Source organism: Mchenga conophoros, linkage group LG5 (assembly GCF_057382185.1).
Source record: "Mchenga conophoros isolate Kocher_MC1m ecotype Shallow Benthic linkage group LG5, M_conophoros_male_GT1.1, whole genome shotgun sequence".
NCBI lineage: Eukaryota > Metazoa > Chordata > Actinopteri > Cichliformes > Cichlidae > Mchenga > Mchenga conophoros.
In genome coordinates this window covers 17,369,731-17,392,790 of record NC_140530.1, presented here as the reverse complement: position 1 = coordinate 17,392,790, position 23,060 = coordinate 17,369,731, and the positions used below count along the sequence as shown (strand labels likewise).

The 23,060-nt window shown below is 43.0% G+C and overlaps 3 protein-coding genes across 11 annotated transcripts; 1 reads left to right on the top strand and 2 right to left on the bottom strand.

Annotated features, from left to right (window-relative positions):
• Positions 1-470: 470 nt before the first annotated feature.
• Positions 471-9,625, bottom strand: nab2 (NGFI-A binding protein 2 (EGR1 binding protein 2)). Of its 8 annotated transcripts, none has more exons than XM_085273711.1 (8): positions 9,607-9,625; positions 7,310-7,414; positions 6,122-7,081; positions 5,844-5,977; positions 5,022-5,073; positions 4,825-4,939; positions 4,466-4,663; positions 471-2,058 (listed from the first exon to the last, which is right to left on the bottom strand). In XM_085273711.1, exons 3-8 carry the CDS (start codon positions 7,031-7,033, stop codon positions 1,961-1,963), a joined length of 1,509 nt encoding a protein of 502 aa, XP_085129837.1. In that variant the 5' UTR covers positions 7,034-7,081; positions 7,310-7,414; positions 9,607-9,625; the 3' UTR covers positions 471-1,960. The 8 variants fall into 8 exon arrangements, with proteins under 8 accessions (XP_085129837.1, XP_085129834.1, XP_085129831.1 ...); XM_085273708.1 differs by lacking the exon at positions 9,607-9,625 and adding an exon at positions 7,614-8,734; XM_085273705.1 differs by lacking the exon at positions 9,607-9,625 and adding an exon at positions 7,674-8,734 and having other exon boundaries at positions 6,122-7,098.
• dnajc14 (DnaJ (Hsp40) homolog, subfamily C, member 14) lies at positions 8,704-16,034 on the top strand. 2 transcript variants are annotated; one of them, XM_085273702.1, is made up of 8 exons: positions 8,704-8,834; positions 9,897-11,261; positions 11,368-11,474; positions 11,715-11,834; positions 11,954-12,114; positions 12,299-12,401; positions 13,122-13,409; positions 13,508-16,034. In XM_085273702.1, exons 2-8 carry the CDS (start codon positions 10,095-10,097, stop codon positions 13,587-13,589), a joined length of 2,028 nt encoding a protein of 675 aa, XP_085129828.1. In that variant the 5' UTR covers positions 8,704-8,834; positions 9,897-10,094; the 3' UTR covers positions 13,590-16,034. The 2 variants fall into 2 exon arrangements, with proteins under 2 accessions (XP_085129828.1, XP_085129829.1); XM_085273703.1 differs by having other exon boundaries at positions 13,122-16,034.
• Positions 16,035-17,142: 1,108 nt separating this feature from the next.
• On the bottom strand, positions 17,143-22,539 carry inpp1 (inositol polyphosphate-1-phosphatase). The gene is made up of 6 exons (XM_085273713.1): positions 22,289-22,539; positions 21,390-21,595; positions 21,250-21,310; positions 20,386-20,586; positions 20,108-20,282; positions 17,143-18,015 (listed from the first exon to the last, which is right to left on the bottom strand). Exons 2-6 carry the CDS (start codon positions 21,591-21,593, stop codon positions 17,523-17,525), a joined length of 1,134 nt encoding a protein of 377 aa, XP_085129839.1. The 5' UTR covers positions 21,594-21,595; positions 22,289-22,539; the 3' UTR covers positions 17,143-17,522.
• Between the last annotated feature and the right edge of the window lie 521 nt (positions 22,540-23,060).

The window sequence follows — 23,060 nt, the reverse complement described above, 5'->3', positions numbered from 1 at the left end:
TGGGTGGGGGGTTTGCAGTAACTGTGCGATGCTCTCATGTCTATTAGCAAGGTGCACCTAATAAACTGACAGGTGAGTATATTTCAGTCTGGATAACCAACTGAATGAGTCCCTGCACAGTAAAGCTCAGTTCAACATATTAAAACTGCAAATTCTTTTGATTTTTGTTACAGCAATGAACCTCAAAATAATTGAAAATAGCGAAGCTGATCCCTCCAGGTGGTCTGATTCTTGTGTCTGTGTGGTCTCTGGTGAAAAACAGCCGCGTGGAGGAGCAGTGTTGACATCACTGGCACAGGTGAGTCATGCCGGCATCGAGGCTTGATGCGGAGCGTCAGTGCAGCTAACAAGACGACAGCAGAGGTGTTGCTGGCTTTGTGACGCAGCTCCCGCAGCCTCTTGCTCAAACAAGAGCTGCCAAGAAACAACTGAGTCTTTGTGGAAAACGATGCAACACACTGTAGCCTTAATCAGTAAAATAACATTTATTGAGATCTAACAAAATAAATAATCTGTTTGCAACAATGAACTGAGGAGGTTACTAATGCTGAAGAGACGAGCAGGTGTAATGATGCACAGCGGCCTCCCTCTACTCTGAGATTAGAATACAAAATCATAAGACTGTTACACATTTTAACACCCTGTGTGGGGCCCAGAGGTTGATTTCGCTTGTACGAGATGCTCAAGCTCCAGTAGATTTCTCTCCGTAAATTCCTGCCTGTGTTTTAATTCTCCTAATGTGAGATTAGGTATGTGCCTCAGATCACAGAAGAACTGACATACGGTTCACCTCGTTAATCTATGACTACAAAAAATATCATCCCAAAGACAAACTGCCATAGTGTGTTTCCAGTACACCTACAAAAAAAATCCAATCCATAAAAAAAATTATAAATCTTACAACTTAGTTTTGAATGTAGGTTTTTCAAAGGCTATACAATGGTGCCTTTAGTGCACGAGATTAAACTGCAGATGACAGAGAGGAGTAGCTGAGCTCAAAGCCGAATTCTTCCCCCCGCTGAAGGAACCTCGAGCGAGACGCTGTAACCAACCCTGAAAGCTGATTTCACAGTCTACACTGCTCCTGTTTCATGCCACGCAGCTTAGAAACAGTGCTCTGTGTACACTTTCACATAACGAAAGAGGACGAAATGTTGCACCATCATCACTTCAACCATGTGTGCAAGAGAAAGTTGTGAGCGAGGTGTGTTTTTATTTTTTGTTTGTTTTTTAAATCTGATGGGATGTAAGCTGATGCAGCAAAAGACAAAAGGCATCTCGTCCTCATAGCTGGGTTTGCCTGCATGCAATCTGGATGAAAACATGTTCCCCCAAAGTCTCTCTTAAAAATATTCTGTCTTTAACACCAGAACATCCGTCTGTTTCCTGAGAGTGAGGAGCTTCAGGGGGGGTTAATCCTACTGCTTTTATGCTCTAACTTGCTGCAAGTGTTATTAAGTACCTCTGCTAAACACAACTACAACGAGTCGCTCAGTGCGGAGGAACTGGAGGATTAGTTTCCAAAGTTGCAGTGCCCCCTGCTGTGGTGAGCCCGTTTTGTCTCAAGCAGGTGGCACATCCAACACACAGCAATGATCACAACAAAGTAATTCAGTTCTTTTTTTGAGCATTTTTTTTCTTATATCAGCTCAAATCTGTGGGACATTTTGTCCATGTGTTAAAAAATAAAACAACAAAAGGAGTCTCTTCCCTGTGTATTCACTGAATATAAAATCAAAAACATTTTCAACTTCATTCACAACCTCAGGATTCAGAAGTCACTGCAGATTTATAATATCAGTTGCTGGTAATTTCTCACATTTCCTGTACTGGCTTGAAGTCAGTAAGAGTCTTCCTCTCCATCAGATGTCAGTGAAGTAAACATGGCCTGTTTACAAGTCTCTGATTGGAGCTCAGTGGCAGGGCAACGTTTGAGTTCCCTGATAAGCTCCTGAAGGTTTCATTTCCCTCGGTGGTTGGAGTCATCTTTGGTGACACAAGGGCTACTGCTCCTGCACGTTGCTATCGAGCTCTGCCTCTCCACTTTAATGTCATGGTCTGTGGAGAGATGCAAATTTGAAGAGAGGAAAGTACACCAGTCAGCCCCAACATTAAATAACCTCTGACAGGTGAAGTGAATACCAGTGATCACGTCAATACAATCTGGTGATCTGCTGGAAAACTTTTGTGTCTAAGCATTCATGTAGATGCTACTTTGACAAGCACCGACTGACTAAACAGTGATGCAGACCAAGTGTGACACCCCGAACCCAACACGCTGGTCTGATAGCCATACTCCACAGATTCCAATCTAACTGAGCATTCATGGGAAAAACACATGATTCATGGGGGAAACCCACTGGATCCAAACAAACCTGCTGCTTAAGTCACAGCTCTTGACTCCACATGATACTCCTACAGGTTCACACCGTGACGGATCAGGGATGTTTTCCCAGTTTTAATGCCCTTGCTGATCAGCAAGTACATAAAAAGCACAGAGCGTTAAAAACAACTCCAATCCAAAACAGTTGGTTTTTGGAGGATTAGATTTATTCAGATTGCCTGAATTTTCCTGATTGACGTAAAGGTTGAGGCTCGGTTAGAATCAACAGCACATCACTTTAACAAAAGACAGGCAGACGTCACACGGATGAGTATGAGTTAGGACTGCACAGCAATCAAGATTCAACTAGTGATTAAGGGCGTTTAAAAAGCCGTTTGGGGAATTCACCAAGAAGTTCTCCCACATGGAGTGAAGTCATCACGGTTTGTATGACCGAGCAGCTCAATAACAAAATGTCTCCAGAGTTGCACAGACAGAGATAGACTGAGCTGAATTATTATTTTTTGGCTGGTAATAAAGCAGCGATGAAGTCAGCAAATCAAGTGAGCAAGACAGAAAAGACATGAAGAAATAAAAACAGAAGAGGCCGATGATCACCGTGTTTTTGTAGCGAGCCGACGACGTAAACACACTCGTAAATCTATTTCATTTACTTGCTCCTCGGAGTGTGTGTGCATGTCTGCATAAGACATAAACAGCATTATTTTTAATATGAGAGAGAAAAAAAAATCACACCATCAGTAAAACATTGTATCATCGTGAGGATTTAAAAATAAATTATATACATGTAATGGAGTATGTGAACCCATATCCTGACTAGATAAGACGACAGCAAAAGATAAGAAAGCAGAAAGGAGCCAGTGACGTTGAGGGGAAGTGAGAGAAAGTTCTGATTAATGAGCGAAACACAAGAAGGAAACTTGGACGAGTGAGCGAGCGACAGGGAGAGAGAGAGAAAAACGACAAAGTGAGTGAGATCTGTGCCAGAGATGAAACATATGTCATTTTTTTTTTGTTTCCGCAGTCCTTTTGGTAGAGGGAGAAGATGTATAAAAAAGACTGTGCCATTTCCCTGCCCACAGGTTTTTATTTTTGTACACTGTCGCTTGGTGAGTCAATGCAACGCCCCTCCAATTACCTCCCACTCTTTCGCCCCCACGCCCCATCCATCCCGCCCTTCAGCCCACGCACCTAACACACTCTGACGTCAGCAGCTGCTGAGAGTCGGGGGGGGGGGGGTCCGATTCTGCCGCCCACAGAGTACTTCCTATCCCCCCCCCCCCTCCCCTCCCCCCCTCCCCGCCCCCTCATGTCTTTACTGGCTTCCTTCTCCTCGCCTCATCTCTTCAGCTGGCTATCACAGCCCAGAATGACTAACTTGCCCAGATCACTTTTTTTCCCTCCTTCTTTTCTTTTTCTGCGAGAAACTGTGATGCATCAGAAAAAACGCTTCACTAACAGGGTATTAAAGAAGTGCTATAACAGTGTAGCAGCCCCCCCAACCAGCTTCCCCCCTCCGACTCTTTTCCTCTCTATATATCGCTCTCCACCTCCTTCTGTTTCCCCTTCTAACTTCTATCCTCTCTAATTTACAGTCTGCTGAAGTTCAGATGCGCATGGTGGGAGGCACCTCGGAGAGATTGTGACTCACTAGAGTTCAAACTGTAGAGCTTTAAAATATTCATTGTTAGGAGAGGTTACGGAGTCTCTGTCTGTCATTTTCAATTCAACCCCACCACCACCATCATCTTCTGTTTTTTATTTTATTGTCTGTGTACTCACAAGATCAAGCAGGAGTTTGGCATTTTATTTATTTTTTAATTTAATGTTTTGGTTTATACTTAGAGGAACATGTAGATGCCTCTCTCACCTCTCTGTGATGAATATAAATGAGCAAACAGGACAAAAACAAATTAATTGGTGAATGTGCTAACTGGCACCCATACCTTCCTGCTCGCCACATGAGAGTGGATTAATTTAAAAAAAAAAAGGAAGAAAGTAAATAAATGTGTCACTCAAAATGTCAATCTCCTCTTTAACTGGTACAAAACTGGGCAAATATCACAAAATTTCCTTTATTCTCTGTGCAGTTTCAAATACATAATACTTGTAGGTCATTACTTGAATTGTCACCTGTGGCGTGAGCTCCGTCTGAACCTAGGCTGATCTTTCCCGCCCGGTCATGTGACACCATGCGAGCCAGTCTCAGCCCTTCGTCCATGAGCGTTTGCTGTATGAGGTGGCGACTCCAGCTGGCGGGGTTGGAGGTTTCAGTGTGAGGACGGGGAGATGGAGACTGGTTGCACTGGGAGCCCATGTCTACCAGAACAGACAGATCTGGGTTTTATTGCTGCCTTTAAAGAGTTTTTATAAAAACAAAAACACTTTGACAGATCAGTGCAAAAACCCCGCAAAACAAACAGGTTTTATTACTTTACAATTTATTTTGCTAACATCAGTCTGATTCTTCTGTTTTTTACCATGTGATACACTGTCCAGGCTTTCTGCAGATAAGCTGTCGTCATCTGCCCTCTGAGTCAAACTCTCGGATCCCTCCACTCCGAGGAGTGATGACACACTCTCGGGCACGACTCCCTAAGATACATCACACAAGCAACACTGTCAGTTCGGTGCTGATGAACCACTTCAGATGACTGCCAGTGCACCCGACACTCACCTCGAGCCTCGCTCTCTTCTGGGGCAAAAGGCTGCTCTCGTCCGGGTTCGTCCTGCAGTGGGGGGGACACAGTGGCGGCAAATGAGTGTGAAAAGCACATGGTTTCACCCCTCACAGAGGTGAGGGTTCTACCCACAGAGAAAGCTAATAAATGATCACTGCAAAATCAAGACAAAGGATTTTTTTCACTGTGAATAAGTAAAAAAAAATTATTTTTATGTGTAAGTAAAAGGTGTCTATTGTTAGATGAGCAGACTGTGAACTTGGTATCTATTTTTCAATCATCAGCAATCGAGTATAATAAATTATGATGCTGAAAAACTGAAATATAATTACAAAACTACTCCTGTTTAGTTATGGTTTGTGTACACTGACTCATTCTGTTTGCCCTGCACGAGAAACGTATGTAAATGTTCTGTGCAGGTTAACAAACACAAGTAGTATTTGTGTACTCTTGCAACGGCTCAAAAGTTGGCTCATTTAACTAACAGTACAGAGGTCGGAGTTTGATTCCCACTGAGACGTGAACTAGGTTCACTCTGAAAATGAATCCACTGGTTGGTTGATGACTCACATAAATCACCTGTTGAACATGCTAAACACAAACTATAAAATCATTTCATTCAAGTTTTTTCACATGATGCTCCTGTCTCCTGTCTGAAATAACCATTGTATTCACTGCTGTGAATGATCTGGTCTTTATGGATCTTTCAAGCTACACTCCTGATTCTGTAACAGTTCTTTTTCTTTCTTGGTACACAAGCTCCATTAAAACACAGCAGGCGTGAGGTGTTTTGCTCTTCTCTGCAGGCATCTTCTTACCTTGCATGCTTTAGTGTGGAGGTGTAGGCACATTTTCTCGCCACCTGCCGAGCCAGAGAAAAGAGCTCCACCCGTCTCAGCAAAAGGGCATTGTCACGCATGCAGAACTGGGCTGCAGCTTCATTGATGATCAGCTGAGAAGGAAAAACACTGAGTGAAGAAGGGATGGACACTGATTGACATCTGATTAAAGCTGCACTCTGGTATGAAGTGCAGCTTTAATCAGGTATAAAATGTGTTGCGATGCATTAAAATCTTCTTCGATTTGATGCTTTTACCTCATGATGTGTGAGTTGCTTGCCTTCCCTCCTCTTGGAGTCAAAGCGCCCATAAATAAGACTGTATTTCCGGATCTCCTCTTCCTTGTTCACGTCCTGGGACCCCATTCTGAAGATGTGTCCCACAGTCTTTGCCATCTTCTTATTCATCCTCAGCAAAGTCTTCACCTCTGCAGGATCTGACCTAGGCAGGGTCGTGAGGAGCCTCTCCACAGTCTCCACCACGGCCCTCGCTGTCTCTCCATCCAGCTGTCCTCCGGGCCAGGCAGACGGAGCTGCCGGGGTGAAAGATGCAGAGGGGCTGGGAGATGTGGAAGGACCGGGAGGACATGTTGACAGTAGAGGTGGGCTGGATGGCTCCTCTTCTGTTCCAGGTGCAGAACCCAAAGTGCAGTTCCCATCATGCTCTGGGCTGAGCCAGTGTGGATCCATAGGAGAAAGTTTTTCCCTGTAGTGTGTGTCTGGGGGCTGTGGAGAGGCCTGGGAACAGGGGCTTCTTGGACTCCCGCTGTGCATTGGTGTAAGACACATCCGATCCTCTCTCTCACAGGGGGATCCTGGCTGCCCATTACTCACAGACTTTCTGGGCCCGCCAGCTGATCCACTTGTGCCAGTGCCATCAACTTTAAAGAGCGGGATGCCCCCAAGAGGAACATTAGCAACAGGCTGGCTGAAAAGGGCAGGGTTCGCCGCCCAGTCTCGGAGGGCCTTTTGCAGCCTACGCACATGCAGTGGCTTGGTGGCCATGCCAACTAGTGCCATGATCTCCAGGAACTCCTCCTCCGCTGCCTCGCAGAGCTGCTGGACATCGTCACCACCCTGCTGGATAAAGGTTTCATAGTAGGCCAGCAGGTTGGCCCTCTGGAGGACCCGATACAGCTGCAACTCACCAAGTGTGCGTGGCAGAGACATGGCACACAGCACTGGAAAGTTTAGGCAGGAGAAAGGAAAGACATGAACCTGCAGATGGAGAAATCCTGTACAAGTTAATTATTTAGATAAAGACTTTGGCATCTGGACCACACCTAGTATATACAGAATACAAAATACAAATATAGTCAAATAATAAAAACTGATAAACAGTTAAAAGCAAGTTTAAGCATCCCTTGGGGCAGAATAAGCTCCTATCTACTCATTATATGTTTCATGACTTAATCTTTGAATACACATAAATCGCTTTTTTCTTACCTTCTTTAGGTCAGGTTTACAGATGTGTAAAGAGGAAACCGGCGTGATTTAGCAAGGGTGTCGCTCCAGCCACCGATGTCACGGGTCGGATCTGCCAGAGCAATACTGACAAAAGAAATAAAACTAAAATCTCCTGATCGCAGACAGAACCGCATTCAGACTGCACTAAAGTGAAAACACTCGTTTTTTGGCTCCATTTCAAATAAAGCCATCGACTGGAGGTAATTGTTTACTATCCAGATGTTAAGAGGCGAGCACCCGAAGACGACGCAGTTATTATCCCATTCGTTTCTTACCGTCTTACCTATTGCCGACAGCTTCCTCGGCGCAGATTGGCGTAGTAAATCCCCTTTGCGTATCTTACCTCGTCTGAAATCACTGGCAGAAATCCTCCTCCGGCGCACCGTATTGGTTGCTGGCTGCCTTTTTGCTGTCTGTGTGGGCTGGAGAATGACGGGGGCGGACTGCAGCACGCCATCTGACCGAAAAAGAGCCTTCCTCTCCCGGTAGAGAGGCGGCTTTCAAATTGGAGATGTGGGTGGTGGTGGTGGGGGCTTGAAATTAACCCTCTGCGTCTTCAAGATTAGTCCTTTATGCAGAAGCTTTAGGGGGTTCCCACCGTTTTACTATGTCAGAGACTCCCAAAACAAGCAGCCAGCTATACACTATGCAAACCTCTATAGATAATAAACTGACGTGACAGATGTGGATTTTTACTGAAGACCAGTTCTGTTATTTCCCCCCATTTTATGTAGGAGGTGGTAGAGTGGGTGAAGCTCCAGCAGTTTTTAAATGCTAGAATTGCATTTTGTTTTGTTTTGTTTGAAAGAGTAAAGGACCAAGTCACCAAACCGTGGCTTTAAATTCACTAACAGTATCTCCAAAGAAGTTCAAAGTCCAACACCAGCATCTCCAATCCTTTTTTTGCCACATTTTATGTGATTGTTCTATTGTACAGTGATGGCCTGTAAGATATGTATTGCGTGCCTATCCATTTCCAGTTTTAAGTGGCCTTTAGGTACATCTACACCACGCACTTTAGAAATAAGGGATTTATTCATATGTTACAAATAACAACCCAATTACCCTTTTAGTGTGAGCAAAAGATGGAGTCTGAAAAAATAAGCCAGACCGAAGCATCGTGGTCATTAAGCGTGGGCTTCTAACAAATCTTAGTATTAAGGAAAATGTGTTATCCATTTCCCCCCGAATTTGATTAGCAGGCTACTATGAACTAAAAACTCACGTAAAAACACCTCGGCGTGGGGTTGCTGGGTTTCTTAGCCCGAATTTCTAAAGTTAGCCGCTTACGGTCAGCTTTTCCCGAAACATTAGATGGCAGCAGAGTCCCGCTGTTGTGTTTTAACCGCGCGCAAACCGCGAAGAGGGAGCTGGAGGCGGAAGAGGAAGTAGAAATAAAGTGGGAAAAGGAGCCGCAGAAGAAGAAGAAGTGGCTTAAAAAAAACAAAACAACACCGACACTTGGATGTCTGTTAACAAACAAGGTTATACAGTTATCCGAGAGGTATATATGACATTTCATTTGTTTTAATACAAAACGCAGAATTATTTGCCTTCTTTGTTGCACTGGACGTCCCGGTTTTTAAACACGTCTTTGCGTTAGTAGCCAAACCAACCACACAGGAAGGGGAAACAGGCGTTTATATTTCAGTTAGTCCTGCTAGTAGCTAATAGTTCACTGCTGGCTCGCTAAAAGCATAAACAGTCGCCTGTTTTGTCTTCGTTTGTGGCCTTATTTAGTCGAAATGTTGCCAGGTTAACTATCCAGAGGCAAGCTAATTTTAGCCCCCGTAGCGCCTGTCTGTCATCCTGCTTGGCTGCTTCCTCATGCTAACACCAGGGCTGCCTGCTAACATTGTCCGCCTTTTAAAACATCTGGTGATTTGAACACAGTTAACATGTTAAGGGTCTGACTGACTTCTTTATACTTTTTTATTTACTGTGAAAGGTTAAAAGGTTGTTTATTAAAGGTCGGGTTTTACACACACTGCGTTCTTGTTTGGCTAACTGGATTAGCAAACAACAAAGCAGGGTAACTGCATGTAGTCTGTGTTTTCACATCTGTGTAAATACGCGTAAAAGTAGCTTCAAAGAGGGTATTTGTAACTACTTGATACTTATACAGTTGTACCGATGAAGTCGTGCAGCTACATTGCTCACTGACTACGTAACTCGTTAATTTATAGTTACCCCCTTTTGTTTCTTTTAAAACTTATAGTTTAGCAGTTATCATGCGCTCTGGTGTCAAAGCATTTGTCTTAAAGTAATGCTCTTACTTTTCAGTTGTCTGGAACGTCTAAGGATTTTTCCTGCATTTAACCCAACACATTAAAAAAAATCACTTGGAAACAAAGTTAGAGAGACAAAGTGGAGATGTGCAGAGGACGGAAAGTGGATGTTAGGGATTCTAGGGATAGTGTGAGCTAGAGAGACATGGTTTATGGCTATATATTAAATCAGAAAGCCAAAAATAACAGGAACAAGGATTCACTTATATTAAGTAGGGTAACACAGACTTGTTGTGATATCAAAACCTGGAGATTGATTCATATCTGTTGCTTTTCAGGAGCTCCAGTGCATCATGTGAGTTGTGCAAAAGCCTTTTGATACGTACAAGTGGCTGCTGATGCGGTGCACCTGAACTTGACCCACGGGAACCCCCAGTCTCGCTTTTTTATGAGAGCCTGGGGAAAATGTGGCCTCAAATTCTGGATTTAGTGAAAGTCAGATTTTACAGCGCTTCAGTCAAATTGCTGTAAGGAACATGGAAAGAGAAGCGTCTAAGAAAGAGATGGATGTTGTGGACACTGACGAGGAGTTCCCTGATGGTGTTTCGGCCTCAGTGACCAGTTCAAGTCAGTGTGAGGTTGAGGATGAGTGCGAGCAGGAGGACAAAATAGCCTATCTCAAATCTCAGGAAACCCCAAACCCAGCCACTCTACAAGACGTTGGGGCTGGTGAAGCAGAGGCCAAAGATGATATTGAGGAGGTTTCAGAAGAGTTTGAGCATGACAAGACTACAGAAAATGAGAACTCACAGGTTATAAACCAAGAAGAGGATGATGCCGCAAAGGAGCAGCACATGAATGGGGAGTCTGGTTGGAGGAACATAGGAAGTGGAAGGAAGTGCAAACTGAGGAGCAGTGGGTCAGTTTTAGAGCAGATTCAGAGAGGCAATGTTATGTCAAGTGGCGGTCGGCACAAGCAGACCCGCAGACGTAACCACCACCACTATCAGCAGAACCGGGGCCGGCGGAGGACAGGAAACCAGCTCATCTTAGCGTTTAAGGAGATGCTGTCAGAGTGCCTGAGCTTCTGGTGCATCTCCTGCATCCACATGATGATTGAGATTATTGTCACTTTAACTCACAACTGTGGAGTTGGAGTGGAGACTGGAGTTGTAAAACTTTACAACCTTGGGCAGCAGCTCCTTGTGAAGATCACTGATGTTCCTGCAATGAAGGCAGATGCGATCCGGATTCTGAAGTGGGCAAAGTGCAAAGGAGCTTGTGTGGTGGATAAAACTGTTAGGTCAGTAAAGTGGATAAAGACAGTTGCCTTATCTTGTTTCACATTTTTCTGTGCTTTGGCTATTCTGGGATTGCAGTGGGCCAAGGGGGTTTTCCTTCGTATTGGTGGGGATAGGGGAAAGCACTATTGGACGGCTTTTCAGGAGACACGCATTTGGAAAAGGATAATGTCCTTGCTGGAGAAAGCCCGAAGCCTATTCAGGAGGGATGGTCATGTACCGCCATCCGCACCGGGGTCACCTGGCAGAGCAGGAAGAGCTCAACCGGGCCAGGAGTTGGAGAGACTGCTAGCACTGGTTGAGGTACCAGAGGATGAGCTCGATCCCTTTACAGTTCTCGGTGTTGAGGTGCATGCCACTGACACTGAGCTGAAGAAGGCTTACAGACAGCTGGCTGTCCAGGTGTGAGAATCAGAAATACTTCAATTTTTACTATTACATGGCTGCTGTAGTGACTAATTTTGATTCTTTACTCATGCAACCTTTTCCTCTGTCCGTTCTCTTTCAGGTCCATCCAGACAAGAATAAACACCCACGAGCTGGAGAGGCGTTCAAAGTGCTCAGGGCTGCATGGGATATTGTCAGTAATCCGGAGACACGACGAGAGTACGAGTTGTAAGTGCACGGGGAAAAAAAATCAACAAAGTTACAAAAGAAAGAAATATTTTAATCACAATTATTTATTGTATTTTAAATCATCTTGTCAATTATTTTAATGCAATGATTTTTCTTAAGTTATTTCTGTAAGTTCTTATTGGTAAAACAACAAAACCCACTCAAGTACAGTTTGATAAATAACTGTACATTTCACTCATTATCTCCGATCAACAACTTCTCTTACTCGTTCTCATGCAGGAAGCGCATGGCAGCGACTGAGCTCTCAAAGTCCATGAATGAGTTTCTCACTAAACTGCAGGATGACCTGAAGGAAGCCATGAATACTATGATGTGTACCAAGTGTGAAGGCAAACACAAGTATGGTGTTACACATCCAGCATCGCCATCACATCATACAGCTATAAAACTGTAGCTAATCTTGTGTTGTAGGCTTTCAGCACAGGTGTGTTTTATTTGTTTCCTGTGTGTGTATGAAGGCGCTTCGAGATGGATCGTGAACCCGCTGAGGCCCGGTTCTGTGCTGAATGCAATCGTTGCCATAGCGCCGAGGAAGGGGACCTGTGGGCTGAATCGAGCATGCTGGGCCTACGCATCACATACTTTGCCTGTATGGATGGCAAGGTGTATGATATTACAGGTGAGCATCAGCTGTTGTTTACCTGTCCGGCTCGTTAGTAACAAACCAGTAGTGCATCTCAGAGTTTGTGTTTACCAACAATCTTTGTTGATATTTCGACAGGCTACTGAAAAGGTACGGGTTTTTCTTGCTGATCATTTTACTCTCAGTCATGTGACCTTTTATGATACTATCTTGTTTTCAGAGTGGGCAGGTTGCCAGAGAATTGGAATTTCTCCTGATACACACCGGGTCCCGTATCACATCTCCTTTGGTTCAAAGAACAACAGCAATGCCACACGACACAGGTACATCCCTCTGGGTGAACGTTTGGATACTGTATCTAATATTTATGATGTAAAGCAGACCTTTTCTTGTCAATAGTACCTTGTCACACTCAAGAATTTAAAGCATGCATGGCTATGGGAAGTTTTTTTAGCTCAAACTTGCAATGTACACCTGGTCGTTGGTTCGACTCGAGCTTGGATCATGTTCACAACATAAACGAGCTGATCTGGAGTTCATTTGGAACTACTGACACCACTAAAGTGTCTTTTTGTGGTTGTTTTGGTCTGCACCTGAGTGCGATCTGAACAAACAAACCACACAAAGGCTCAGGTTTATCCCGCTTGTTTTTAAACATCTGCCCTTTGCCAACGGCAGACTGAGAGTTTTCCTTTTAAATGTGCAGAGAGGGGAAAATGCAAACGTTTTGGCACTAGAGAAGAAATTTAAACAAATAAGCTTTAAAATGTCTGACTTTGCTCAAATTAGATTAATGTAAACATGTTTGATATTAGTTCTTTTTATTTCTTTCTTAGTCTGCGATCTGCATTATGTTGGTGTGTATTTTACATGCATCTGGCTGTGTATGACATAGAAGGAGCTCCCCCTTGTGTATTGCGGAAATAACAACGTTTACAATAAAGAAAGCTGTACTATTCATTTCAATTATAGTCAAAAAGGTTCCTCTCCATGCAACGACATTATTTCCCTCGACAAACTTAAATTTCCATCTTATCTTTCAGGACGCCGTCGGAGCAAGCGGCAGGTCCGACCAACCCAGCTGATTTGCAGGACTTCTTCAACCGAATCTTTAAGGGAGGACCTCCTAATGACATGGCTGCCAATGGAAGCTTCTTCCACTCAGGTTCGCCTCATCACCCACCTGGTGCTGGAGCGCCTCCCTTCTCCCCTCCTCCAAGTCAGACAGGTTTTTACATGTCGGGAGGTCACCGGCCCGAGTCCAGCGAGACGTGGGCTGAAAGTGGCAAACCCCCCAGGAGGAGGAAGAAGGTCCGCAAACCCTTCCAGAGGTGAAGTTCGCCGACTTATTAGTGTATGAAAACAGCAACACAGGGATACAAAATATAATGGCCATGTTTGTCTCTCGCCTGCCTGTTGGCATGCCAAGATCTGAACTGGAGAAGATTCAAGGGGGTCAGATCAGCCAGAGCAGAGAGAGACTGGATCACGAAGAGGAGTCTGTCAACTGAATACAAGTATTGAAGGAGGTTCTGAAGGAGGTTGCAGTGATGGTGCTTTACCTCTTAATCCACCTTACTTTTTTTTTTGTTGTATTTGTCATTTTGGTCTTAAAGACGACTGTAGCCTTGGCATTGAAGTTCTTATCAGGATGCCGTAATTAAACCTTTTTCTTTTTTTAATCACGTCCTGCCAAATCCTTCACTGCATGATGTTTTCACCTGCATTTTAACACTTCAGTTCTCTCACTTTTGTTAACGTTTTATATAAAGTTAGCTTAAGAAATCGGCTTTTTAGGAGGGTTAAAGCCGGTGTGTACATGCATCACTGTGATCGAAAAATGAAGATACTAATCTGGCCAGCTTCACAGTCTTTAGTGTTATTGATATTAGAGGCATGTGGCTCTACTACTGAAGCTGCACATCGCCCACAATATTTCAGAAAGGAATCTAACCTAACACATCTGAGCTTAATTATTTATAAAATGGGGAGTGGTTTTAACTCACCAAAGCAGCACATTTAAGTATTTCTTTAGTGAGAAGTCATGTTGTTTTATAAGCAGGTCTAAACAACTGCTAATCTGCTTTTCCATTGAAATCAAAGGCCAAGCTGTGGTTCTGTGTCTGATTTGTAAAACAAAAAAACAGAAAGAAAAGACAAAAATATCTTAGCATGATAATTATAGAGATGCACCTCACCCCTTAAAAAGTTTTTTACCCTGAGCTTTCTGAAGTGGTAACGTTGCAATATGCAGATACTGCAGGATGTGTGGAAATGTAGCACAGCCACGTAGATTCACACCATGGTTCACACTGTTTAGACCACTTTCTAAAAATGTGAAAGTAACATCTCAAAGAGGAAATAAAAAATTTGTAATTGACTTTATTAAGCTAATCGCACAACCGAACATTTAACAGCTGCTTGATTCTAAGTAAAAATGGTTCTACTTTTTGTCCATTGCAAAGTCTCTTTTTCCTTCAGCACCGTTGGACCTTATTTTGGCTATAACTGATGTAACACTAGACAATATCTCACTATTGCAAGTAATTACTTTGCCTGGTCTTTCATTCTGGACCTACTTGTTCAGTGGCAGTTTTTGAGCCAGTCGTGCTGTTACAGAGCATCTTATAGCCGCCGCCCAGCTCAGGACACGTCAGATCTGATTCTAGTCCAAAGCGATTGCTCTTATGTCTGCTTGTTTCAGGGTGCGCCGTCATCTCAGCGACTCCTGACGGGTTTTCATAGTTGTGTCGGACGAGGTTCACGTAACCTCTAATCAGACTCTAAACGACTGATGTCCTTTTAATCCCCACGGTATTACTGTGTAAAAACAAGAAGGTGTCAGAAAAATCCCAGTTAGTTGCATTTTGTTGTTTGGTTTGTTGTTGACATGTTTCATGGTCAGAAATAACACTTTAACTTTTGTCAAAGCTTAATGAAAGAAAACCGTTGTTATTGTTTACACCTGACATGAAGATTGTGTAGTGATATGGCAATTGTATGCTATGAGGCATCTGATAAAAGCATTTCTTTTTAACATTGACAGTTGATCACGTCCATTGAGTACGTCCATTGTTGGTGATTTTATTTTTTTCCCTTTGTGTTCATTTGCACACCCACCACTGTAATAACATGAGAGGGATTTTGAACTGTCATCAGTGGTTTAGTCCAGCCAGCAAGGCTCCAGCTGCAGCTGAGTAGGAGGTGTAGCTCACTAAGCTAACAGCTCATCTACAAATCAAGATTTATTATATTATTATTATTTTTGTAGAATCTGAAAGTTAAATGAGTGACATTTGATTGCACATCCGTTACCCTCTTGACAAAGTATGTGAATGCTTTTTGTGATGCAAGGCGTGTGTTCGCCTGGAAGCTTGAAAGAAGTCTGTGTTGCAAATATAGTTTGAGTTCAACCAGGACGATGCGTTTGCCATGTTTACTTCATGTGTCAAATAGTTTTTTTTGTTATATGTATTTGACCAGTTTCCTGGACATGGGAGTAAATGAGTGTCTATCTAAAGTGTCCCTTCCTTTTTCTTGGTCCCAGTTGAAAACAAATCTAGTCCTGGTTAAAGTGAGAAAATAAAAACAGATTCCAGCTGAATTGGGGATTTGCTTCAGTTCCTGTTCAGGAAACTGGATCCACAGCTGTGACCGCTTCATGCTTGATTTGAGAACGTGCTGTGACGTGTGTTAAAGGTAGCAGTTCAAAGTCCAACAAGTTAAAGAGAGAGCCAACACAATGACCTTTTTTAATTATCTTTTCCTTAAAGTTTTTTAACAGAATATGCAGAATTATTGCAAAAAATATCAGACAATCATCAGGGTTTTTTGTAGGGACTACGGAGGCGAGTTCCCTGGCTGGTTTTAAAATATCACTTTTGGGTTTCTTCCCCCCCACTCCCCCTGCCGCTTTCTCTGGTTTCCAAAATAAAGAGGATTTCCTATATGCACAATGTCTGTTCTGTTCCCTGTTTATTAAACTTTAATTACACCTCAGATACAATGCATATCACCGTTATATCACTTTAAACATAAACAAAGTGAGGTTACACGGCTCTGTATGGCAGACATATTGATAAGAATCTGCTGCTTGCAAGCCGGCACAGATCCCGTCTTTCTGACTGGCTTAATATTTAATTTTATTGTAAACCCACACCGAGAAGGACTCTGTGGGTTTTACCTCATATGGCTTTCCCACTCTCTGACCTTTACCCCTGTTATGGCTACGAAAAAGAGGGGCCTTACAAGGAATCATTTCAGAGAGGTGCAGATAACCGCATGCCACTCAACTGTAGTCTGATTCGCTCATTTATAGCCTGTTAGATATGAAATAACGATGAAAGAAGAAAAAAAAAGTAGATCTCACTTGCCTCATTAAAGCAAAGAAAAATCTTGTTTTCAGAAGCGACCCTGCGATTACCATTACCTTTCCTGGAGTGTTCCTCAGCTGCCCAGCAGTGAGCACTCAAGCTCCTCGCAACTATATTAAACACTCTAAATGCAAAACTTAATCAATGCATGTCTGAGCTACATCACATTTACAAATATTTAGCCCGGAATGACGCATCAAAACTGATTGTTGCTCATCATCCTCCGTCTATTGCACTCAATGAACCTGAGGGGGCTATTCTAAAGAAAAAAAAAAGATAATAACGGGCAGCCCATTCTAGAATATATAAATTCAGTGCATTTCATTAATTGATAATAGTATTACCTTTGTGGTTTTGACATAAAATAACTACCCTACATGGATCTTTTGATAAATTGTCAACTACCTTAATTGCCAGCATGTTATTTTCTTCCATTTACCTGATTGATTCATAAACATCACATTTGTTTTGCTTTCTCCTTTTTCATAACCCAAGTGCCAATTGTCCTGCAAGGATCGTGTCCCTCTTGCTTCTTTCACCCCTGTGTTTATTTTCAGTTCAAAGTTAACAGTCTGAAATAAACCTCGTTTATGTTGTATTCACTGTCAAACAAGCCAAATTAGCTCCTTTCCCTTTAAGCCAACTTTATCCTGATTGGCTGGTCCTCACAAATAGAAGGTTTGAACAGTAGGCAGGTGGAGCTTCTTTATTCTCAAGCACCAGCTTAATCAACCTTTGATGACATCATAAAGATGCCTGGAAACTAAATGTTTGGAGCTTTTAATCCAAACTTTATTTTCCTTTACAAAAGTTGGAATCAGTCTCAGCTCCATCTTTGACTGAAATTCAAACATTTGCAAATATAATTTGGCTCAAAGCTGATTGTCACTTTGCGATATATATACACACACACACACGACTGCATAAGCATCTGGTTAAGAAGAAGACTGTATCATTTATGAATTAAATATTTCAACCTCTACACCCATAATTTTCCTTGCCTAATATCGAAAACATGATCATGTGTATAAATGCTTCAGATCGTGCCGGCTACATCTGCTCTTCCATCATCTACAGCTTGCCCTTCAGAGCTGCGATGACAGTGTTGAGCTTTGAACAGTCTCGATAAGCCACCAGGCCGCCACGGTTAGCCCAGCGGTCAGCTCCTTTGCACTCAGTGTCAGGCTCATGATAGGTCAGTTCTGCTGTGTGATCCTGTCCTTCACTGGTCATCTGTAGACGCTTAGTCAAGTCCACCACCCCCCCACCGAGTGCTCGGAGCAGGGCGTGAGGAGCGCAGGAGTCCCACTTAAAGGTGCTTCCCTCTGAGAGGATGTAAACATCAGCCAGGCCCTCAATGACACACAGGATCTTGTAGCCGGCTCCAGAGGCGTACATCAGCTTGTCAGAGCTGCAGAGCAAGGCTAGCACACCTTTTACCACCTGCTTCTCACTGGAGCTCAGCACCACAGACAGCCCTCGATCCTCTCCATCTTTCGGCTGGGACACAGAGCAGATGTTAATGCCGTCCCAGGACACGCCCCAGAAATGCCTTCCCTTCCACCTGCAGAGAATCGGGAGTAAAGTGAGAATATCTTACTTTGAGGCTCAGAAGCTTCATCATGTCACACCATCACCTAAACACAGTGTGAAGTTTCCTGTGACATGCATGGCATCTGCTCAAACCCGTCAATCTGTTAATATTTAGCTGCAGTAGGGTGAGGTTAATATGAAATGTGTAGTTTTTCTGTAATCGTCTAATCTGCTGAAGAAAGTAAAAGGTAAATGTAGAAAACAACCTTCATAGAGAGGGATGGAAATGTAGGGAAGATTATGCTTATGTGGGATAGAATAAAAATGTTTAAACCTCAAACTATGCAGGTTACAGGACGGCATTTCCTGTGCATTCTGTGTGCACAGGAAACTAAAGACTCATGCATTTCCCCGTTTCTACCATCATTCTACGTGAATTTTATTTTGTTGAATCGAATTCCTCTGAATTCTGCATCATGCAAGCTTTGGTGAAATTTAAAGAGGTGAGCTTTCTACAGCAATACAGCTGCTGTAGCAGGGGGAATTATAGAGATCAAATTAATTTATTGTAAGAGCCCGTAAAGATACTTTTTTTTTTTCTTAACTTGGGCGTTTTAATATTTACTGGCTTTTCACCTCCAGAGGTTGTTGCATAGATAATATAAAGTCCAGCAAAATGTAGCAACTTAATGTTTAACCCTGCCAAAGTGGAGATAGAAGAAGAAACATTGCTGTGACTCGAGTAATATAGTATACGTGGTGAAGTGCCAGGAGGATTGTCGACTAAGTGGATGGCACAACACGGGAGAGCTGTGTTGTGCCATCCACTTAGTCCAATCCTACCTAATCAGGCCTGAACTCGGCAGTCTATTTACACCTACAGTCCAGAGACCACTCTTTAAATGATGAGGAAGTGCACATCGCAGACAGGGAGGAACGCTGGTTTGAGCACGGAGTCAAGGAGGCCATTTATGGGTAAAGAGAACGACCATCACCAGCAACCAAAAACAACATTAACTTCCTTACCAGGGTGTGTGAGCATGCATCGCTTTTTAGTGATTACTCACTAGGGATGGGTATCGAAAACCGGTTCTTGTTGAGAACCGGTTCCCACTGTTTCAATTCCTTGGAATTGTTTGCCATTTTTGCAAACGATTCCTTTATCGATTCCAGTCGCCCCGAATGACGTCACCATGTTGCGGAGCGTCATTTACCTGGCAGGAAACATGGCGGCTCAAACGCTCAAAAGTTTGGTTATACTTATCGAGAACAGATGACAACAGGGCAACTTGCAATACTTGCAAAGTAGATATTTCATTTAAGGGAGGAACCACTACAAATATGCAAAAGCATTTGCTCACAAAACACGTGATGACCTTAAATGAATGTCGTGTTTTTAATTCCGCTCCGGACTCGTGAATCTCAACCCAGCAGCAGCGGTAACGTTTGCACGTCCTCTCCCGTTAATGCGGCAGGTAAATAATCAACTAACAGTGCATATTATGTTAGCGCGATCTGCCTTATTACAAAACCTGCTATTACTGTGCATTTAGGTGACCATGATGAGAGAGACAGAGTCTGGCTCAGATGCTGGCAGTTCTCGCTGCAGTCTACCGGTAGCGTCTCCTTTCAGGCCAGGATAGACGAATGTCACCGAGCAGTGACTAAGTTTGTGGTAAAAGGCTTGAACCCATTTGCAGCACATGCCTCCGATTTTCGGTAAGTGAATGTGTTTAATTGTAGGCAGGGACATTACTGGATATTCTTGTGTAATTGCTACAGAATAATTTATGTTATACTTTGATATTGCTACAGAAGAATATTTATTTTATTATTTTACATTTACAATTTTTTTTCTTGGGGACCCTGTGACACCCCATTGAAGAGCCGTAGCCTGTGGATCTCTTAAGATCTCACTGTTGGGTTTGTAAGGCCATGTTACTCAATTTCTATCTTGTTCAAAGAGAAGATATAAAACAAAGTTCTAAGCTAATCGACCTTAGTGTTCTCCTTTTTAAAAAAAGAATCAATAAGAGAATCGATAAAGAATCGAATCGTTAAACAGAATCGAAAATGGAATCAGAATCGTGAAAATCTTATCAATACCCATCCCTATTACTCACCCCCCGCCTGCTGGATCTTTGTGGTGAAACGGCTGATTGATGACGCCCATGATGGGCTCGCCTGTGCTCCGCAGGTAAACGCCGATGAGAACCAACGCACAGTGCAGACCCGATGGAGACAAGCGGCCTTCCTCCAGCTCCTTCTCTCGGCCCTGTATGTACTGGCTGGTAGCATCTAGAGTATTTAAAAAAAAAAAAAAAAAAAAAAGCACAATAAAGACAAACTGAGCTCCGACATGAATGCTGAATGGGATTGTGGTAAGAGGTGAGCTCTTCACCTATGGGATCGATCCAGATGCCGAGCTCAGAGGGGCTGAGGGAAACAGTCAGGCCATCAGTGTTTGCCTCGACGGTCGCCGGGTCTTGGTGGATGGCTTTAGCCAGCAGAGAAGCTGCTGTGTGGTCACCGTCAAGCACGGTGGCCAGCAACGCCGCCGTCTCCTCCGCTGTGCTACAAACCGTGACTATCACACTCTCTCCTGGTGGCAGAGACAGAGACTTTGATTACTTTACAACAAACCACTTCAAATGTTTCTAATGTGCAAGGTGCAGCCATGGTAAATATTTAGACAGCAACATATTAATGTCTTCACTATGTACTCATAGATTAAAGTAAAGATCATTTGCCAAGTGTATATTTAGCTCCTCTAGATTTTAATATGAAGGTAGGCTGATTATCATCATGGTTATTATTACACAGCACATCTTAATGCTGGATGTTATATTTATGAATCTGCACTCCTGAGACAAAAGCACAGCTGGGGCTCCCCCAGAATAATCCTGAGGCACACCTGACAAACTCATACACAGGACTCATTAGAGTGCATGGAGGATTCAAGGTGTGCACATCTGTAACAGCACAGCATTGGATCAGATTGTCCTGTTGCTCTTAAAATGCTTTTTAGAAACAAATATTATTATTTTTTAACAACTTGTAGACATCAGTGGTTCCAATTTTGGGAATTTTAAGGTGCCCAGCCCAGCTTTAAGTAACTCTATCTAATGTAGGGAAGGAGTTCTAGATCTGGCAGGTGAAAAGAGGCATTAGTGATGCTCAAATTAGACTACAAAAGTGCCCTAGAGCAAAAGCTGTTGTTCTTGGCCCAGGGTGTAGTGTGTTATGTATAATATTAAGAAATTACCAAGCCCGTTTTCAAACTTGTTAGACTCCTCGCCATGAATGAATTCAGCCATGTCAGGGAACTGGACAAAAGAAAAATGACACAATTACAATGCAACATGCGGTCTGATCTTGGCCGGCTTCACAAAGACTTGTCCTTACCTGAGCGCCAACATCATGCCGGATCATCTCCTGAATCACCACATCGGCGAGCGTCTTGAAGTCTTGGACGAACTTCTTGTTCTTGTCATCTCCGGTCTTTTCTTGCACAAGGAGCTGGAAGAGGGGAGCCTCCTGCCTGCAGACCCGAGCCACGTTAGCAGCCTTTTCAGCCACCTTGAGCAGCAGCCTCAGCAGATCAGCCATGCCTGAACAGAGAAAGAAGAGCAGAGAGTTCAGTGAAACCGACCAAAAGAAGGAAAGTGTGTGTACGAGTGTGGGAGAGAAAAAGAGATGAGGGCGGTCACAGCTTGCACACTAGGCTAATTATAGACTCAAAATGAAAACAGGGCACTTCTGAAAGAAGTGAGTGTGAGAGAGTGATGTGACTATGCAGCAAGTTTCAGGGATAATAAGGCCAAATCTGCAGATTACGACTTCGAAAGTATGAAACACTTAATAAAAAACAACAACAACAAAAAACAAAAACACCACCACCACAAAAAAAAAAAAAAAAAAAAATCAACAGTCACCATCTTAGTCACAGTCTTAGGAGGGAAATACCAAAAAGCAGCAATTAGGTCTGCATTAATCACTACTCAGTGCCAATAAGACACCTTTGAATGCTATTAGTAATCTTAAACAGCAAGACAGCCTCTTTTCCGGATATGGGGAAAAAAAGCATCAGTTTAAGCTCAATTATATAAATATTTACAAATAAATATAATTGTACAGAGCTCTCCGATAAACCGCTGCCAAAAAGGTCAGCTGAGGTTTAACGAGGTATTTACGAGCAAAGGAATACGAATGCGAAGAAAAACTAGAGTGGAATAAATGAAAGCCTACTAAACACCAGGTTAAAAACTGCCTCTTTTCCTCTCGTGTGTCCCTCTTCTCATTACCTGTGGGGTTTTTTTTTGTTAGTGCTCCAGTCACCAAACGAGGATGTTTCCAGGAGACAAGAAGCAAAAACGAAAAAAAAAAAGGCGTGGACTTGGTGTAAATTACGGTTTTAAAGCTCTTAATTAACCCGTAGAACTGCCTGCTCTGGCTTCTTTACGTCAGTGCGAGTTTCCGATCGAAGAAGGGCGGACGGCACCCTCACATCTAGGCTGACAAATACAAGGTTCAGACATGCGCGCAGCTACGTGACGCACGGCGTGTAGGGTTTTCAAGGAGCGGACAACAAGTTGGGGGGGGAGCGGTGCGTTCAAGTGCAAATGTAAAACTCGAGATCATATTTCGGGAATCATAAATGCATGTCAAAACCGCAAACCAGAGTTCTACAAAGAAAATGTATTACTGTATAAATCAAAAATACGATGGATGAGCAACCTACGCTCTGACCAAGTGCTGAACAAAGAAATAAAATGAAAATAAATAAATAATGTTTAATAAATCGATTTCAAATTCCAATACAAAATAAAAGTATCAATGCAATACAAGCCACAAATAAATACGAGTAAAACTAAAAAACAAAAATCTGAAATCAACACCTCAAACCGGGTCAATTTTTACAATTTAAAACTGATTCTTTCGTTTCATCCCTTGATTTTCGTCTTTTTTATTCTGGAATGACACATAAGTGAGGGTTAAGTGGCTTAAGAAAAAACAAAACAAAACAAAGAGTCCTCTGACAGTGGTCGGAAAAATCAGCCAGCGTGCAAAGACTTC

Excerpts from the sequence above, each read along its gene's own strand:
- nab2 (XM_085273711.1), bottom strand. The coding sequence starts at position 7,033 with ATGTCTCTGCCACGCACACTTGGTGAGTTGCAGCTGTATCGGGTCCTC. Across the intron at positions 4,664-4,824 it reads CCTGGACAGTGTATCACATG|ACATGGGCTCCCAGTGCAAC; the intron begins GTAAAAAACAGA and ends CTGTTCTGGTAG. Across the intron at positions 2,059-4,465 it reads CGCCACAGGTGACAATTCAA|ACCATGACATTAAAGTGGAG; the intron begins GTAATGACCTAC and ends ATCTCTCCACAG.
- dnajc14 (XM_085273702.1), top strand. The coding sequence starts at position 10,095 with ATGGAAAGAGAAGCGTCTAAGAAAGAGATGGATGTTGTGGACACTGAC. Across the intron at positions 11,262-11,367 it reads ACAGACAGCTGGCTGTCCAG|GTCCATCCAGACAAGAATAA; the intron begins GTGTGAGAATCA and ends GTTCTCTTTCAG. Across the intron at positions 12,402-13,121 it reads AGCAATGCCACACGACACAG|GACGCCGTCGGAGCAAGCGG; the intron begins GTACATCCCTCT and ends CTTATCTTTCAG.
- inpp1 (XM_085273713.1), bottom strand. The coding sequence starts at position 21,593 with ATGGCTGATCTGCTGAGGCTGCTGCTCAAGGTGGCTGAAAAGGCTGCT. Across the intron at positions 20,587-21,249 it reads CAAGTTTGAAAACGGGCTTG|GAGAGAGTGTGATAGTCACG; the intron begins GTAATTTCTTAA and ends CTCTGCCACCAG. Across the intron at positions 18,016-20,107 it reads AAAGATCCAGCAGGCGGGGG|GTGGAAGGGAAGGCATTTCT; the intron begins GTGAGTAATAGG and ends GATTCTCTGCAG.